This window comes from Pseudonaja textilis, chromosome 5 (genome assembly GCF_049901715.1).
Source record: "Pseudonaja textilis isolate UNSWEBS1 chromosome 5, rPseTex1.2, whole genome shotgun sequence".
Lineage (NCBI taxonomy): Eukaryota > Metazoa > Chordata > Lepidosauria > Squamata > Elapidae > Pseudonaja > Pseudonaja textilis.
In genome coordinates, this window is record NC_141994.1 from 17,780,015 (window position 1) to 17,797,984 (window position 17,970).

The 17,970-nt window shown below is 41.3% G+C and overlaps 1 protein-coding gene across 2 annotated transcripts in view; it reads right to left on the bottom strand.

Annotated features, from left to right (window-relative positions):
• KIAA0930 (KIAA0930 ortholog) overlaps positions 1-17,955 on the bottom strand; it is a 70,371-nt gene extending 52,416 nt beyond the window's left edge. Inside the window, exon 1 of one of the 2 annotated variants that reach the window (XM_026702521.2) lies at positions 17,552-17,955. In XM_026702521.2, the coding sequence (XP_026558306.1) occupies positions 17,552-17,684 (133 nt within the window). In that variant the 5' untranslated portion in view covers positions 17,685-17,955. The remainder of the gene's footprint in view (positions 1-17,551) is intronic. The other variant, XM_026702529.2, reaches the window with a different exon arrangement.
• Between the last annotated feature and the right edge of the window lie 15 nt (positions 17,956-17,970).

A 17,970-nucleotide genomic window follows, 5' to 3' on the forward strand; every position in this document is an offset into this window, starting at 1 on the left:
AAATATGTGTCATATTTTATTTTAATCCAACAGATTCACATGCAAGGGCAATTTTGTGGCATTTATACTAGGCTTTCCCGAGAGGTAGCACATTCCAGATGTGCTAAATCACAGTTGTCATTAATTTTCAGATTTACTTTAAAGCGTAGATGAGAGAGACAGACTCCCTCAGTTCTACATTATCCAAACAAAGCCAAAGCGGGGAGAAAGCTTGATGCACAGAACTGAAAATAAGCAATTCACACTACAAAGCCAGCACCTTACTCTGTAGCCAAATTCAGCAGTGAAGCCACTCTCCAAAAAAATCATGTTGCCCAATTACAGTCTGAGGTAAAATCCAGCAGGCTTTCATACTGTTAATATGTAACACTTAATATTTAAGTATGAATGTCAACATTTAATAGCTTAATACTGTTAATGCTAATATTTAATAGTTTAATACTAAGCAGGGGATTGGACTGGAAGACCTCCAAGCAAGGGGGGGGGGCTGCTACTGGTTTACACAGGTTCGGGCAAACCAGATGGTAATGTTACATCTGGTTCACCGAACCGGTAGTTCCGACGACTGGCTGGCCCCGCTCACCTCGCCCCTCCCAGGAGTCCCTACATGGTCTGTTTGGATTCCAGGTAAGTGCAGGACCCACGTGGAAGCTTGGGGAGGGAGGAAAAAACGGGCCTCCTGAGAACCTCTGGAGCCCAGGGAGGGTGAGAAATGGGCCTCCCAGAAGTTCCGGAAGGCTGGAAACGGTCTTGTTTCCGGCCTCCAGAGGGCAGGGAGGCCGTTTTCGCCCTCCTGGAGGCTCAAGGAAAACCTCCGGAACCCAGGGAGGGGAAAAAGCCCCCCCCCGCCCTTGGTGCAGAAGGCCGTCTAGGCCACGCCCACCATGCCTACACCCATCTATCAACCGGGCAGAGAACCAGTTGCTAAATTTTTTGACGTCCACGCCTGCCTCCAAGGTCCCCTGTTACTCTACTGTGACACATTTCAGCCACTGGGGCAGTTGTGCAAAATCTTGTTCCATGGAACGGGACAAACCATAGATTGCTCCTGTTTCTTTCCAAATAAAAAAAAAAGTAAAATAAAGACTGAAAATAAAGACTGTCGAGAAATCTCCTCTTTGGTTTTTTTTCCTCCCTGGGCAGTCTTCTGAAAGCACACACAACACTGATCCCCATTGTAGGAAGCAGCTTCTGCCTCCAGGACTCCATGTAAGTCTGCCATGGAAATTAACAGACATAACAAAGAAACAGAATTAATCATTCCACTTTTTATTCATCTGTGATTCATTAAAGTTGATTAAGAAGCACACTGTCTAAACCCTTCCCTAAGGATGTTGTTGAAGAAGCTACAAGAACTGTAAGCTTTGATTGGGTACATTTTAGTCACATATAATTATGGAAAGTTTTGATCTTTGATGTTTCTCCTGTGTGAATTAGGACTATGCAAAGATTTTGAGGAAACTGCAGTATAAGATTTGGTGGTGCGGATAAAGCACCTTTCTTGGAGTGGTGCAGTGGCCTAGAGGTGGCCTAGAGTGGCCTCATAGGATCGTTAAAAGATTATGATGATGATATAGCACCTTTCGTTAAAGTGTGGAAGGAGCCATAAACTTTCAGGGTTTTGTGTGTATATGTGTGTGTGTGTGTGTGTTCCCCAAAGCTTTGAAAGGTATTTCTTTGCTTCACTGGCACATTTAACACACAGGCAACACAGAACACCTTTCAAAGCAACCATGTGGATTTTGTAAATGACTCAACTTCTTTAATGCTCCAAAGAGAGAGGTTTTATTCCTATTAATGCTCTTTATAGATTGCTTCTTTTGAATGTTTTGCCAACCTTCACAGGAGCGCATCACAAGGCCCCAATGTTACACTTTCCTGATCAGAAACGGAACTACAGTTCAACCTCAGATACCCAAATGTCCAACATTCAATTCAGCCCGATCCATCTGTCAGCATGATTTATGGAGCCACAAAATCAGTAGAGGGGATTGAAGCTGGATGAGAAGTTGTCCTTCAGAGCAATTCTTCTCAAAAGGAAACCTGGCTGCTACGGCATTTGCCTGAAAAACAGCCGATTGCTGTAGTGTGGGCTTTGTGATTGTAAATCCAAGAAGGGAAATAAATCCAAGAAAATCCAAGACAAAACTTTGAAGAGAATCCAAAGAAATTAACTCTGCCTTTTTGCTCTGGAGCTCTTGCTAAACGCGTCTTTCTTGGGCTTAAGACTGAGACAAAACTGAGACACAGTCAAGAGAAGCATGGCTACAGACTTTAAGAGGACTCAGTCTCTGGGTAGGAAGACAGAGCTAACCCATTCTTTCATCAGCACACTGAAGTAACCTTCTTCTTGAGGTCCTCAATTTTTGTAGCAAAAGCCTTTTAGAGAACCCACCCAGGCAAACTGAAATAATCACATAAAATCACATTTAAAAAAAAATACAACCAGCAAGTTTGTTGGAAAAAACTGTTAGTGTTTGGGGACAAACCCCCAAGCTGAGTGCACAGCAGCAGTCAAGCCAGGCAGCCAAATGAGAGAGAGGCTGGGCCCAAGAGTATACACACACTGGAGACAAAAACACTGTTTGTAGTTTTAAACAGTTATTTAATTCATTCAGAGTTTAAGCAGTGTCATTCAGTCCATATGTCATTATCCAATATATCCATCCAGTAACCTAGTCCATTAACTAGTCAGTACAATGTCTTTATCTGCTTGTTGAAATATCTTCTACTCCCGATACCTTTCTCTCGAAGACAACGCTGAGTATGCACAGGATATCAGCTCACCAAGTAAACAGTCCTTGTGTTCAGTAGAAACGGTATCCAGCACAGTAGCCAACAAGCAGACGTCTCATACAGGAGTAAACAGCAGGCAGCAGAGAGACCAGCGACCAGAGACCAGAACAGGCCAGGAGCAGGAAGTGTTACGTTACTCTCTACTGCCTTTTATTGCAGCTTGCAACCGCACCCTTAATTATCTAATTACATTGCAGTTTTGTGCTTAAAGCTACAAACACTTAAACCTAGGTTTATATATTTATTCACCCAAACTTAGTTGGTGTATCCATATACCCAACAAAAACTATTCTGTCTTTCCAGTGACTGCAATGGAGTGGGGCAGGGGTGGCCATATATCTAGTAGGATAGGGAGGGTGATCTCTTCTAGACATTTTGGACAAATTCCCCAAAAGCCCCATCAAAGGTAGCAAAATGGTGAGGAGACCCACAGAACTTTGATCAGACTTTACTTTTGAATTCAGAACACAGGGAAGTATCAATCGCCTTATTCTTGCTGGCCAACCATTCATCGCACCATTTAAGATCCATTTCCAAAATGCTTCTCTCCCACTTCTGAAAAAACAAAGAGTGTCAAACTCAATTTCATTGAGGGCCGCATCAGAGTTGTGTTTGACTTTTGGGGGGGTCAGTTTGACATCACTTGTGTTGGGGGCACCTGTGGTGGCCAAGTGCTAAGACAGGACTTCCTTCAGAGCCTCCCTCACCCTCATTATAATCTTCCTTCCTTCCCTCCTTCCTACCTACCTTCCTTTTCTTTTTCCTTCCCTCTTCATTTTCCTTTCTTCTTCTTTCCCCTTTCCTTATTTTTCCTTCCTTGATCTCTTCCCATCTTCCCTTCTTTTTCTTTTTCTTTTCTCTTTCCCTTTCTCCTTTCCTGTCCCTTCTTGCAAAAGGGGAAACATTTCTCTTTTTGTTTTGTTTTTAGTTTGTTTTGCTAGCCCTCTGCCAGTGAAAATGGAGCCGGGGGTGGGGGGCACGTTTTCACTGCCAGAGGCAGTCATGGCCGAAAACGGAGCCTGAGAGGACCGTACACGGCCCTCCCAAGCTCCCTTTTAGCTGGCAGAGGCACTGCGGGCCAGTCCTTTGCTGTTTCCAGGGCAGCCATGCAGGCCACAGGATTCCCCAAAACCATGTGTGTGAGAACTGAGAGAACCTTACAGTGAGAGCATAAGAGATGCCCTCCTAAACACCATTTCATGCGACACTTAAAAGCTGGCTGCCCTTTCCCTTTCAATACATCTTGAGGGGTATTGATTGTTTAATTTTAGTATTGCTTAGTTTTAATTTCTTGTATGCCAACTCAGAGTTATTGCTATGAGACAGACAGCATAAAAATAAATAAATAAATAAATAAATAAATAATAATAATAATAAAAGAACATAAAATAAAATTCCTTCTCCTCAAAAACGAATAATTTATGTATGCTGAGAGCATATGCACCAAAAACCAATTCCTTGTGTGTCCAATCACACTTGGCCAATAAAGAATTCCATTCCATTGCCAGGATGCCATTGTAACATATCCCATGGGGCCTCATCAATAGCCAAGAGAGGGCTCGACCCAACCCCTTTCCAGGACTGATCTATAAGTTTGACCACGTTATCTTGGAAGATGGGACGTTAATTTTGCTCTGCAGAGTTTCTCATTCCACTCTTATCTTTCCTCCTTCTCTTTTTATGTATGAACACAAAGCAACTAATCTGTTTACATAAAATCCTGATCTGCCCATCTAAAATTCTGTGGTCTCTCTGGGTCTTGCTGCTAATGAAAGAGTCGTAGGATATTAAAAATAAATAAATAAGATGGAGATCCAGGGAAAACCCAGCAGAAGACCATGTGGGGGAAACTGTCCCACTCTTTCCATTTTTGGGGGCTCTGACGATCCTTCCTTTTGTATCAGTGGATCTGTAGGGGGGGACATCATGACATCATCACACACATGATGCACAATGGCAATTGCACAATGACATGATGTCTCCTCTTGCTAAGTGACAACATCCATCTCATATGCGAAAGTAGTTTCAAGGAGTTACCACCGTCACCTGAGGACCCTTACTGGGATCAAATTTTATGGAGACAAATGGAAGAACCAGGTCAGATTCCTCCCTAAACACCCTCTCAGATGATACTGATTCACGTAGGGTTTTGAAAACTTCCACATCCTCACTAAAACATTGCATGGAAATTAGACATATGAAAGTCAGATTATTTTGATTTCCCCGGCTAGGAAATTCTATTCTCAAAGAAATAAAAGCAAGTTTTAGAGCAAATATTCTTTTCACATACTCTAGACCTGAGCTCTGCCAAGGAAAATAAGCACTATGGCACAAAAAACCTTTTCACAAACACTAAAACAATGCACAATTCCTACAGTCCTTTAATTGTAGTTCCTAAAGTTCCTACAGTTCTTTAATTGTGCGACAGATCCACAATAAAAATTAGCGCAAATTTAAATTAGGTATGGAAAAAGTAAACGTTTTCTGAGCTGGCTTTATGGATATGTCCATGAGGTTTCCTTGGGAAAAACTGTGTTTTTTGCCACTGCCTTCTTCTGGATATCGCTTCTGGCTTCCCTTCAACAAAACATTCCTTGGCTGTCTTAGCGGCCTCATATCCATGGACTAATCAGGTTTTCTATTGTTTAGACATGAGATGAGCAAAGAGAAGCCGTGAAGTATCATCTAACAGAGTTGTGCAAAAGCCATGTTGCATACCATTAAATTAATATGAGATGATTATGCAAAGTATGTCCCAGAAGACAGAGTTTTTAAAAAAGAGATTATCTAGAATCTAGGTCTTTTTTTTATGTGGCACACACCAAAAACAACACAAAGAAAGGAAAAAAGATATTCATCATGGTTTCCCAATTCTAATATAGTTTTTGAGGGCAGATCAACATTTCTGCTTCCTTTATCTTGTAAGCACGTGATTTCTGATTGCGTGTATACGCCACAACTGAACAGAAATGTGGTAATTCGAATCATGAACAGACATAGCTCAAACCCATAGCTCAAACCTCAAATTCCACCAGATTTCTCTTTACCAGGAGTTGAACAAACCACAGTTTAAAACTCAGACTTGTTTTCCTCCCAATTATGGCCTCCTCTCGCCTGTCTCTGATGTGCTTGGGAGAAGTGAAAGGGGATGCACAATGCAATATTTGTACAGGGGGAAGAACACAGTACAGAAATGTGTTCAGCTGCTTCTGTTAGAGTTGAAGCCACAGAATACTCCAGCTCCAGAACTTACTGTCATTGCAACAAAACACCCAGAGACTTTTAGCTACTAAGAGGTTATTTTTTAAAAAAGAATAAGAAATAAGCAGAGGAAGCAAAATGCAAATGCTAGTATTCCTTGTTACAAGCCTGCAACAGACCACACAGATAAATTGGTTTTCAAGACAATTCCACCTATAATTGAAACCCACATGGAAACTAAACTATCTAATTTTTCAAGCAGTTTCTTTTCCTCTTTTCCTTTCTGCTTACTTTTTTCATAACATGCATACACAAAAACAATTAGCAATACAGCGGAAGCCTTAGTATTAAGCGTCATGCTTAAGATAGGAACCTTCATTATACAGCAACGTTATTTAATGCATTTTGTAATAAACACTCAGCTCTAAATATATATTTTAAGCAATATCATGTTCATTAACATTAATATTTCAAAAAAAACCTCACCATTAATACTGTAATATACATGCCCAAGAGACTGCCTGGACTGCAGTTTTCTTGGCAAGGTTTTTCAGAAATAGTTTGCCACTGTCTGTTTCCTGGGCCTGAGAGAAAATGGCTCGCCCCAGATCACCCAACTGGTTTTATGCCTAAGCCTCAAACACTAAACCAAAATCCCTCTCCGTCTATTTCTCGACACAGATAGAAATAAGAGATACAGGAGGCAAAGGTGATATTCAGCAAGTTCTGACCAGTTCTGGAGAACCGGTAGTGGAAATTTTGAGTAGTCCAGAGAACCGGCAAATACCACCTCTGACTGGCCCCGCCCCCATCTAGTAGTATGTGGAATATTGCCACTAATCCTTGAAAAACAAACAAAAACGTGTTGTTGCAGAAAATCCCCCTGGGTAATAGGTCAGAGAAATTGCAGCAAACTCTCCTGCTAAGGGCTTCTGTTTGAACAGTAGTTAATATTACCAGGCCTGTAGAAAAGGCCTGGATCGATGGAGAAGAGAAAGCAAATAACTGGTAGCGGTGGAGAAAAGCATGATTTTTTTCCTGACTAAAAATAGAATAAAAAGATATTGGAAGCAAGAATTTGCTATTCAAAGATCAGCAAGTGCAGCAGAAGAGGGAATTTACAGTACTATCCTTCTAGAGCAGGGACCCCCAACCCCCAGTCCACAAACTGCCACCAGCCTGTGGCATGCCAGCAACCGGTCCACGCAAACAAGCAAAGCCCCATCTGTGGGATCATAGGTGGTATTCAGCAGGTTCTGACCAGTTCTGGAGAACCAGTAGCGGAAATTTTGAGTAGTTTGGAGAATCGGCAAATGCCACCTCTGACTGGCCCCGCCCCCATCTATTCTCTACCTCCCAAGTCCCAGCTGATTGGCTGGGTCTTCTTTTGTTGCCCTGCACAGGAGAACAGAGCTGGAAAGCAGGTTAGTGGGGTGGAGAGGGAATGGGGATTTTGCAGTAACCTTCCCCTGCCATGCCCACCAAGCAACTCACATACACAACCATTAGTAAAAAAAAATTGAATCCTACCACTACTTACAATAGTTCATTTAGTGACCGTTCCAAGTTACAACAGCACTGAAAAAAGTGACTTATGACCATTTTTCAGAGTTACAACTTTTGTAGCATCCCCATGGTCATATGATCAAAATTTGGAGGCTTGGCAACTGACTCGTATTTATGATGGTTGCAGTGTCCCGGGGTCACGTTGTGATCCCCTTTTGGGACCTTCTGACAAGCAAACTCAAAGAGGAAACCAGCTTCACTTAACAACCGTGTCACTAAACAACTGCAGTGATTCCCTTAACAGCTGTGGCAAATAAGGTAATAAAATGGGGAGAACTCACTTAGCAAAGGTCTCACTTAGCAAGGACATCTTGGGCTCAATTGTGGTCATAAGTCAAGGATTACCTGTACCTTCTTGATCCCTGTACTTTGGCCCACAAGTTCTGCAGTTGGCCGTGGTTATTTAAATATCTTCTTATTTTTTAATTATTATTATTATTATTTAGTTTTCAAAATTTAAAAACAAAAAATAAAAGTTTATACATTATTATATCAACATCAAGACATCTTTTACATTTATCATCTTTCTATATACACATTTCTTTCATTATACGATTCAACTTAATATATAAATATAGATAGATATGAATATAGATATAAGTATTTACATAGTTTCTTATTCTTTACCTAATTCTCATTTTGATTTCTTTTTATTCTTAAACCATTCATACCAGGCATCCTAGACATTATAATTATCATGAACAATTCAGCTGCCAATAATATATCAACTCTTCTTTATCTCTTAATTTCATTGTTAGTCTGTCCATCTCTGCACAGTTTAATTTTTTTTTATAACATCCTCTGATGGTACATTTTCCTGCTTCCAAAATTGTGCATAGGAAATCCTAGCAGCTGTTAAGATATGTAGCATAACGTATTTATCTTTTTTATTATATTTTTATGTTATTATGCCTAATTGAAATAGTTCTGGTTTGGGTTCAATTTTCTGCTTTATTATTTATTATTTATTATTTATTTATTTATTATCAGAATATATATATATATAGAAAACATATATATATATATATATGGATATATATATATATATATATATATATATATATATATATATATATATATATATCTATCTATCTATCTATCTATCTATCTATCTATCTATCTATCTATCTATCTTTGGTTGTTCGGGTTTTCTCCCGCGTAAGATTCACCATGAAGAAGGACACCAGACCCACACCCATGAGAGCCACACAAGATGCCACCACCACACTTCCATGTAGAAAACAGACTCACACCCACTCAGAAGATGAGACACGACCATGGACCAGAAGCTGCACTGCAGCTGCATCACTACCCACTTCAAACCCCCCCGAGCCATACATGAAGCAAACCGACACCCACTATGAAGATGCAGCACGACCACGAACTCGAAGCCAAACAGCAAGATCACAGCTCACCAGCTCAAATCCCCCAGCAACTAAGACTAACCTGAGTACAACCAAGCCCCCACCTGAACAGAACATGCCTCCAACCAATCAGAACACGGCTAACCCCCCAGCCAATCAGAACACAGCCAAACCCCCTACAAATGAGAACACACCCCACCCAATCAGAACACAGCCAAGCCCCCACCCAATCAAGTCCCACCCCCACTGGCAGTTAAAAGGAGGAAGCAGCTGCAATCTCCATTACTCTGAGAAGCACAGAGCCGGAGACAGAAGCCTGAAGATGATGAATGAGACTTCATCGAAACGTTGCCTAGATACTTCGAATCTTACGCGGGAGAAAACCCGAACAACCAAAGATCCACATACAAATACCCGCGAGAACCTCAGAAAACATATATATATATATATGTATATGTATTTATATTTTACTTATATATATATGTCAATATATATATAAAATACACATCCATGCCCCCAAAGAGGAGAGTTCATGACCAGAATGGGCTCAGCCCCCAAAAGAGACCACAGTTTTAAGGCCTATTCACTCTGGACAATGTTTATGGCACCCCCAGTCTGACTGGAATTACATGCGATCAACCAGATGTTCTAAGTCTTGTGGATTAGAAATGGCAGCATTGTAGAAATCTGGAAAAGTTTCTTCGTGCCCTGTTTAGAATATTCTTTTTATACATCATTTTGTTATATTTTAAGATGCAAATAATACGTTACAGTATGTTATTGGGTATAGTCAGTGTTATTTATGCTCTTAACCAAAGATTATTAATATTATGATGATAATTTAAATCTTAATAGATAAGGAAAAAGTTTGTGTCAATATTTTGGCTTCTGGGATGTTCATGTAAAATTGTTTGAATTTTATATTTAAAACTGAAGGCAATAAACTTGACAGCTTTAAGACTTGTGCACTTCAACTCCCAGAATTCTTCCTCCAGTGATGTTAACTCAGGAATTCTGGGAGTTGAAGTCCACAAGTCTTAAACTTGCCAAGTCTGAAGACCTTTTCAATAGACAATTGTAAAATACATTAAATTACAGTGTATTGTTATCTAATAGCAGCATACTTGGATCCTTTATTTCAGGCAGTAAAATGCATTTGGCCCATCCTAATATGAAAAAAAAAATCCAGTATTTTCAAAGAAAATTAAAGATCAAATCAGAGGGTAAAACATGAATTGTAGATATTACTAGACTAGAATAACATATATCTTTTATACTAAATAAACTGAATCTTCTAGAATTTTCTAATCTATACAGTAAGATTAATGTTGGCTTTATTGAGTTTTTGCAGTTATATATTCAATGGCAGATCCTTTGGAAAAATGCTGTAAATCTTACAAGATACAAACTTCTCCTCTTTCTAGCAACAATTATTCAGGACCTTTTAAAAGATTAGGCAAATGAGGAGTATAATCATTTTTGCCAGGGGCAAAAAAAATCCAGAATATTTCAAGACAACTAGAATAGGTTGATTAATGTTGCAGGTATTATTAATAAAGAGAAACAGCAGGTAATCCAATATACAGGTAGTGCTTGAGCTTATGACCATAGTTGAGCCCAAAACTTCTGTTGCTAAGTGAAACATTTGTTAAATGAATTTTGCCCCATCTTATCACATTTAACTGTTCTTGCCACAGTTGTTAAATGAATCACTGCAGTTATTAAGTTCGTCACAAGGTTAAGTGAATCTGGCTTCCCCATTGATTTTGCTTGTAAAGTGGTCGCAAAAGAGGATCATTGTCAACTCATAAACATTTTCTATACACTTTTTATAGTTGACAACAGAAAGAAGGGGTGGGGGGAATTTCAAAGAGCAGGCAACAGGGTGAAATCGAAAGTACCTTCCATTCATATATTCTTCAGACTGATTAGATGGCTGAAGCTTCTGCCTCGAAAAAATCTAATTGGAGAGCACGATTGATGACTCTTGGCTATGGATGTGTTTCATTGGATGATACACCCAGAGGGGTGGGAGGGAAAACAGGATCCAGGGTGACAGTGAATATTTCAGAGTTGGCTACACCCAGGTTAGTGCCGGATATAGAATGTTAACTTAAAATAAATTCTCTTTCATTTTTGGGACTGTGGCTCGAGACTCATGATTTAATTGGAGTAACTGCTGGAATCCTGACAATCATATGATTCCGGCACACTAACTGTCATGAGTGTCAAGCATCCAAAGATTGATCATTTTGACCATGAAGATGCTGCAACCATCATAAGTGTGGAAAAGGGTCATAAGTCATATTTTTCAGGGCTGTTGTAACTTTGAACAGTCATTAAATGAACTGTTGTAAGTCAAGGACCACCTATAATTGTTCACAATTTGGAGGCTAGGAGGGGGAAAAAAAATTCATTCCATTTTTCTTCTTTCCAACCCCATGTAATGTTGGAAATCAATTATGAAAATGGATACAGGATTAAAATGGCTATGATGGGACAAACTAATGAAAAACAGAAATTTGAACATAGGTCAAAGCCAGATCAGGATTGCAAAGGGAAAAAAAATCCAGAAAAATCCTGTCTCCTCCCTTGTATCTCTACGGGACCAGAAGTTATTTGGGATGCTTCCAAATCACTTTCTGGAGTTTCTCAATCTTAGCAATTTTAATGGGTGAGCTTCAACTCCCAGATATTTCCCAGATTGCATGTTGGCTGAGGAATTCTGGGAACTGAATTTCCATCCATTTCCAATTCTTAACTGTTGTTGAAATCGAGAAACATTGGACTGTTCCAGTTAAAGACATTCTGTCTCCTAATAGCCCCTAATAGCTCCTCCATAGCCCACCCTGAGCTTCCAACTACATTTATACGTACAAACATACATGTAAGGAACAGAGATGCACCAATAACATATATGTCTGATTAGACCTACACACCTAAAGCATGGCACCATTGAAGCAAATACAGATTTTACAGCAGGCGTCTTCAAACTTGGCAGCTTTGGGACTTGTGGACTTCAACTCCCAGAATCCTTCCTCCTGTCATGTTAGCTCAGGAATTCTGGGAGTTGAAGTCCACAAGTCTAAACTTGCCAAGTTTGAAGAGCCTTGTTTTACAGATTGAATATCCCACCAAGGCAATGATCTGAAAGATGATCTCCTAATCAACCTTGAAGTATTTGCAGAATATGCCAAATAAGGTTTCACAATGGGTCTCACAATTCCTAGGCATAAATAGGATTGAAAATTTGTGGGAGAGCTCAAATATGGAGTGTAACACACCGACCCCTAAAATTATTTCCAAATTAAAAGAATTTTGCAAGGAAGAGTGGGAAAAATTTTTAAAGGGATTAGTTCTACAGAAAATATCTGGATATGGTCATTTGTATCCAAAGATGTAATAATATGATTTTCCAGAAGAACGTGGGCACCAAAGAAGAAGCAGCTCATCGCTTGGATCCCATCGGATGAATCTCCTTAGCGGACGGGACCTTCAGCATGACTCTCCAGTTGGACCTGATGGGATGGGTAGAAGAAATTGGGAAGAAGGGATCCCTCAAGTAGCCTGTCCCCAGGCCATGGAGGGATTTAATTGCCAAAATCAGGACCTTGAATTTTTATTTATTTACTCATATCCTACATTTCTTATGTTTATAAATAATTCAAGGCAGCTAACATACCCAATATTCCCTCCTGTTCCTATATTCTCCACAACAAGAAGCCTGATGGTTGAGTTGTCTAAGAGAGAGTGTGACTGGCCCAAAGTCACCCAACTGGCTTTCAGGCCTAAGGTAGGATTAGAACTCAGAGTTTCTAGCCTGATGCTTTAACCACACCACCAAAGTGGTTCTTTGGTGACCAAATTGAGAAACACTGTTTTAGAGTCATAGTATCCTTCCTTTTGGAAGCAATATTGTGCGTCTTTTTTCTATATGACCACCAAAACACAGCCATCACTAAAAAGTTAGCAGTAAACTTTACTGATTTTCTTGTACTACTGTAGGGAATATCCTATTACCGGTACTTTCCATATCTGCTTGATAATCACATGTAGATTAGTCAAACGTATGTCCATTTATCACGAATCAAAGCAACCAGATTAGCAAATCTATCAGCAGTATTGCAAAATCTTGAAGGTGCTTACTGTTGAACAGTGAACTGATTTAATTCTTTCAATTTATACACAGATTGAGTTGCACAATTTCTGTTCTTAATAGTTTAAGGTTTCTCAACCTTGACAACTTTAAGATGTGCGGACTTTAACTCTGGGGAACTTTGAGAGTTGAAGTTCACACATTTTAAAGCAGCCAAGGTTAAGAAACACTAATTTAAAACATTCCAAGACTATTTCTGAACTATAAAACAAAGTCTCGCCCTTGTATTTTACCAATAGTAGCTTCACAAACACTAACACAGAAAAATTGTTTCAAGAATCAGCCAAAAAATGGCTGTGCCTTCTTTTCATCACACTTGTTTAGTTCTCCTTACTAAGGAAAACAACAACTTCTTTTTCTTACCTAATAGCGATTTTTATTTATAATTTAATTTTTTTAAGGCTGCCCAACCCTGTCATAACCATCACATTTGAAATATTAAGATGGCTCTTATAAACTGAATCGCATTGAATAAAGTTGTTTTTCAACTTGTGAGTTCCCTGAAGAGGATGGTTATTCAACAGCATTAATTAAAGTGCAAGATTTTTATGCTAGACAGATTCCAATATTCTTGCACTAGATAACTAGAGAAATAAAGATGTAGCCTGAATTATTTTGCCAGAGATCTGTATTGCATGTAAATCTACCTGTTTCTCTAACTGATTTCTTTGGCAGCTGAGTTTGCATTGTAGTTCAAACATAACAAATTGGGCTGCAGATTTTTCTCCAGGTTTCTAAACAGAGCCACAGTTAGAAACAAGCACAGGGAATCTTTTTTTTTTTACAGCAGTGCATAAAACACAAAAGGCTGTTCCCATAATGCACTTAGGAGGTCTTGACAAATGCTATGAAGTCACAGATTCAGAGCAGGGAGGGTAGCACTTCAAAGGAGGGTGGAAAGGGAACAAAAGAAAAATGAATCATGGAATGATCATGCAACTTCTAAGGCACAGCCAAGACTGTGAGCAAGGATACTGTACTGAGAGCTGTCCAGGAAGGAGGAAAATGGTCCTCAGGCAAAGTAGTGGAAGCATTTAGCAGGCAAATGAAAAGATCAAGCAGGACCTCAAAGGCCACAGAAGACCTGCAGTCCAGGGGTCTCCAACCTTGGCAACTTTAAGACTTTGTGGACTTCAACAAAGCTGGCTGAGGAATTCTGGGAGTTGAAGTCCACAAGTTTTACGGTTGCCAAGGTTGGAGACCGCTGCTCTAGCCTGTCTTAGCTGAGCTTCAGTCAGACAATAGCAAGTGTCTCTAATTTTCTGGCTGAATATAGAGACAGTTAGTTAAACTCTACAAAGGCTTCCATACAAAGTTTCTCTATTGGATTTTATTAGGCATCCTCAAGGTATAATTCACAGTTATGTTGAAATTCATCTAATGTTCACAATCTTTGCATAGTAGCTTAGCTACTCTGCCTGTGAACAAACTCCCCCCAACCCAACTAGAGATCAATTCAGTGACCAGTCAGGATTACTGATGTAACCACATGACATGAACTACATCTCCCATGAGGCATTAACTACATTTCTCATGAAGCATTCCCTGAAGGAGACAGCTCCCAATTCCCAACTAACTATATACTGTCTGACCAGCACAGCAAGCCGTGGGCATTTGTGATGGGCAGTTCCTCATCTAATTAAGACAAAAATGTTGGAAGAAAGCAGCTGCAAACTATGATTTCCTCCCTTCCCCTCTGCCCCCCATACCAGTATTTCTCCACCTTGGCAACTTTGAGATATGTGGAATTAAATTCTGGGGAATTCTGAGAGTTGAAGTCCATACATCTTAAATTTGTCGATGTTGATGAACACAGCTCTAGAAAGTGGTATTCAGCCATCGGGGAATGTCTTCTCCACCAACGGTTGAACTGTTTCTACAATCTGTCCACACTACTCTGCTTGGTACAAAGGATTCTGGGAAACCAACGGATGCTCTTAATATGGGGCTACTGGGACCATTTAGAACCAGTTTGGCCTAGTGATGAAGGCACCAGGCTAGAAACCAAGAGATATGTGCACTAGTCCCAGCTTAGGTGTGAAAGTGGAGCGAGTGACCTTGAGCCTGTCACACTCACTCTCTTTTCTCAGCCCAACTCCCCTCATAGGGTTGTATGGAAAATAGGAGAAGGAACAAGTATTATATGTTAAATTTATATTTACTGACAAAGAAATAAAGGCTATAATAAAGAGTATTAGGTATGTTCACAGCCCCAAGTTATTTATTAAAATAATAAAGACAGGATTATAAATATCAATCCATCAGAATAAATCACAGGAGTCAAACTCGCCACATTACCTTGATGTCACATGACATATTGCCACATGTTTTGCCTTTCCAGAGCTGGGGTAGGCATGGCCTGTGCATGATGCATCTGGCTCACGAGCTGCCAATATGACACCCTTGGAACAGATAATATATTTGTTGTTTCCTAATGACCTCCTAGTAAGTGGAGCAGATTCCCATTTTGGAGGGGGAGGGGAAGATCTGGCAAACCCTCTTACAGAAAATTTCATTCATCACTTCCCATCTTTTGCTGAGAAATCTCCCAGTAAACCATGGGAAATACACTTTAATACACTTATTAGATTCCAATCCAATAAATGCTGTGGCCATTCAATTTGTTTGCAGAATTAAGCTGTAAAGAAGACATATGTAAGATGCTTTAGCCAACATAGAGTAGAGTAGAGTAGAGTAGAGTAGAGTAGAGTAGAGTAGAGTAGAATAGAATAACAGAGTTGGAAGAGACCTTGGAGCAGTGATGGGATTCAAAAATTTGTTTTACTACCAGTTCTGTGGGCGTGGCATGGCATGGTTTGGTGGGCATGGCAAAGGAAGAAATCTCCACTCCCTCCCGACCCCACTAACCTGCTTTCCAGCTCTGTTCTCCTGTGCAGGGCAACAAAAGGAGACCCAGCCGATCAGCTGGGACTCAATGGGAGGCAGAGAATAGATGGGGTCAGGGCCAGTCAGAGGTGGTATTTAGCGGTTCTCCGAACTATTTGAAATTTCTGCTACTGGTTCTCCAAACTGGTCAGAACCTGCTGAATACCACCTCCGCCTTGGAGGTGTTCTAGTCCAACCCCCTGCCTAGGTAGAAAACCCTACACCACTTCTTCAGAGGACGTTGGAGATGGGATTATGTTAGATCCTTGAATGTTACATATTCCAGAATGTACAACAGGTGTTCATCCAACATGACAACAACAACAACAGACTCCAACTTGGGGAATACAAAGGCCTTTTTTCTGTCTAGGAGGGGATTTAATTGTTTACACTGCATTCTAGAAACTGGAGCATACATCAGAAACATGTTACATTATGGCCTGTGTTAGAAACAAGGCAGGAAGACAACAGAGAGGTGATTTCAACCGGTATCCTTGAAATAGGGAAGACTTTTAAAAAATAAATAAATAAATAAATAAAAGCTCTCAGAGGCTTTCGGGTGAAGCAAGATCCAGCAGTACCTCCCAACACAGAGAACATTAAAATGACAGTTTCCTCATCTCTGCCCAGCAAAGTAGCGGAGACACACCTTTAATACCCTTTTGTGAGGCAAGGCAGGCCGGCCCCAAAACTAAAACTAAAGTGCAATTCACAACAGCCCCCTCCTACTTCCCCTCTTCAGAAATTAAGCCAGGAAAGAGGAAACAAACTTTGTTTTCCTCAAAAGAATATGAGTCCAACCCCCATAGATCTGTCTTATTAAAGAGGATCTATTCTAGCAGGAAGTAGAAACAATTCTCACTTAGGGGAATTATTAGGCCTACTACGTATATCTACACAGGGAACAATTGTATCTCCCACATTTAAGAGTCTTTATGCAAGAATAAAGATTTATTTATGAAACCACAAAAGCATCTCTTCCCACATTTAACAGAACAGAGCTTCTGGTAGCAGTTCAATCACCCTAATTCAGCAACTAGTGGCTGGTGTTTCATTTTGGCAATGATGGGCACTTTGGAGACTACAGCCAGATACAACTGGGTGGCTTGTACACATGAATCATCAATCAATCAGCTGGAAGGGACCATGGAGGTCTTCTAGCCCAACCCCTTGCTCAAGCAAGAGACCCTATATTATTTCAGACCAAGAGTAGGCCTGTTCCTTTACCAACAGTGGGGAGGCAGAATTTTTTCCCCAGGTACTTTAAGGAATCCTTTCTGCCCTGAAGCAGAAAAGCTACCAAGGCACAATTTCTGTGCAAGGCGGGCGCCCACCTCAAGGCTCTTCAGCTCTTTGCAGGTTATGGGCGGGGTGGGGGGGGAAAACGAGTCCCTGAGCAGGTGCAGAGGGCTTCCGAGAAGGAGGGTCAGCGCAGAGGAAGGGGTGGCGGAGCGCCTGCATTTCTCCCGACCAAGCAAGGCGGCGACTTTCTCTACCAGGGCTGCCCCCGGGGGTCGCCTTCGCCCCACACCCCCACCGGCTGCTGCTTTCCCTCGGCATCTCCAGCCGGCCCTCCACTCACCGAGCCCACTGATCTCGTGGCGGAGGCTAACGCGGGTCCTCTCCTCCACTATGGCCCGCAGCATCTGCTGAAGGGAGCGGTCCAGCTCCCCGCTGTCGCCGTCCTGCTGCTCGGGAGCCGCGAAGGAGGCCATGCCAGCAGCGCCCGCCCAGCGTCGGGCATCTCAAGCGCTCGGGCCGGATTGCCCCTCCCCTGCCCCCCAAGCGTGGGGACTAAGGCAAGAGAGCTACTGCGGGGACATCGCCGCCGAGCGGCCTGCCTGAAATGCCCGTCCCTTCCCGGAGAGAGGCTTCCCCGCTGGCCGGCGCCGCTTCCGCCTCCGCAGGCAGCAGCAGCAGCTGATCTGCCTGCAGCTGGCGGCGCTCGCCTTTTGGAACGCTTCCTGCCACCCGCTAGCTCGGCGCGTCGCAGCCAATGGG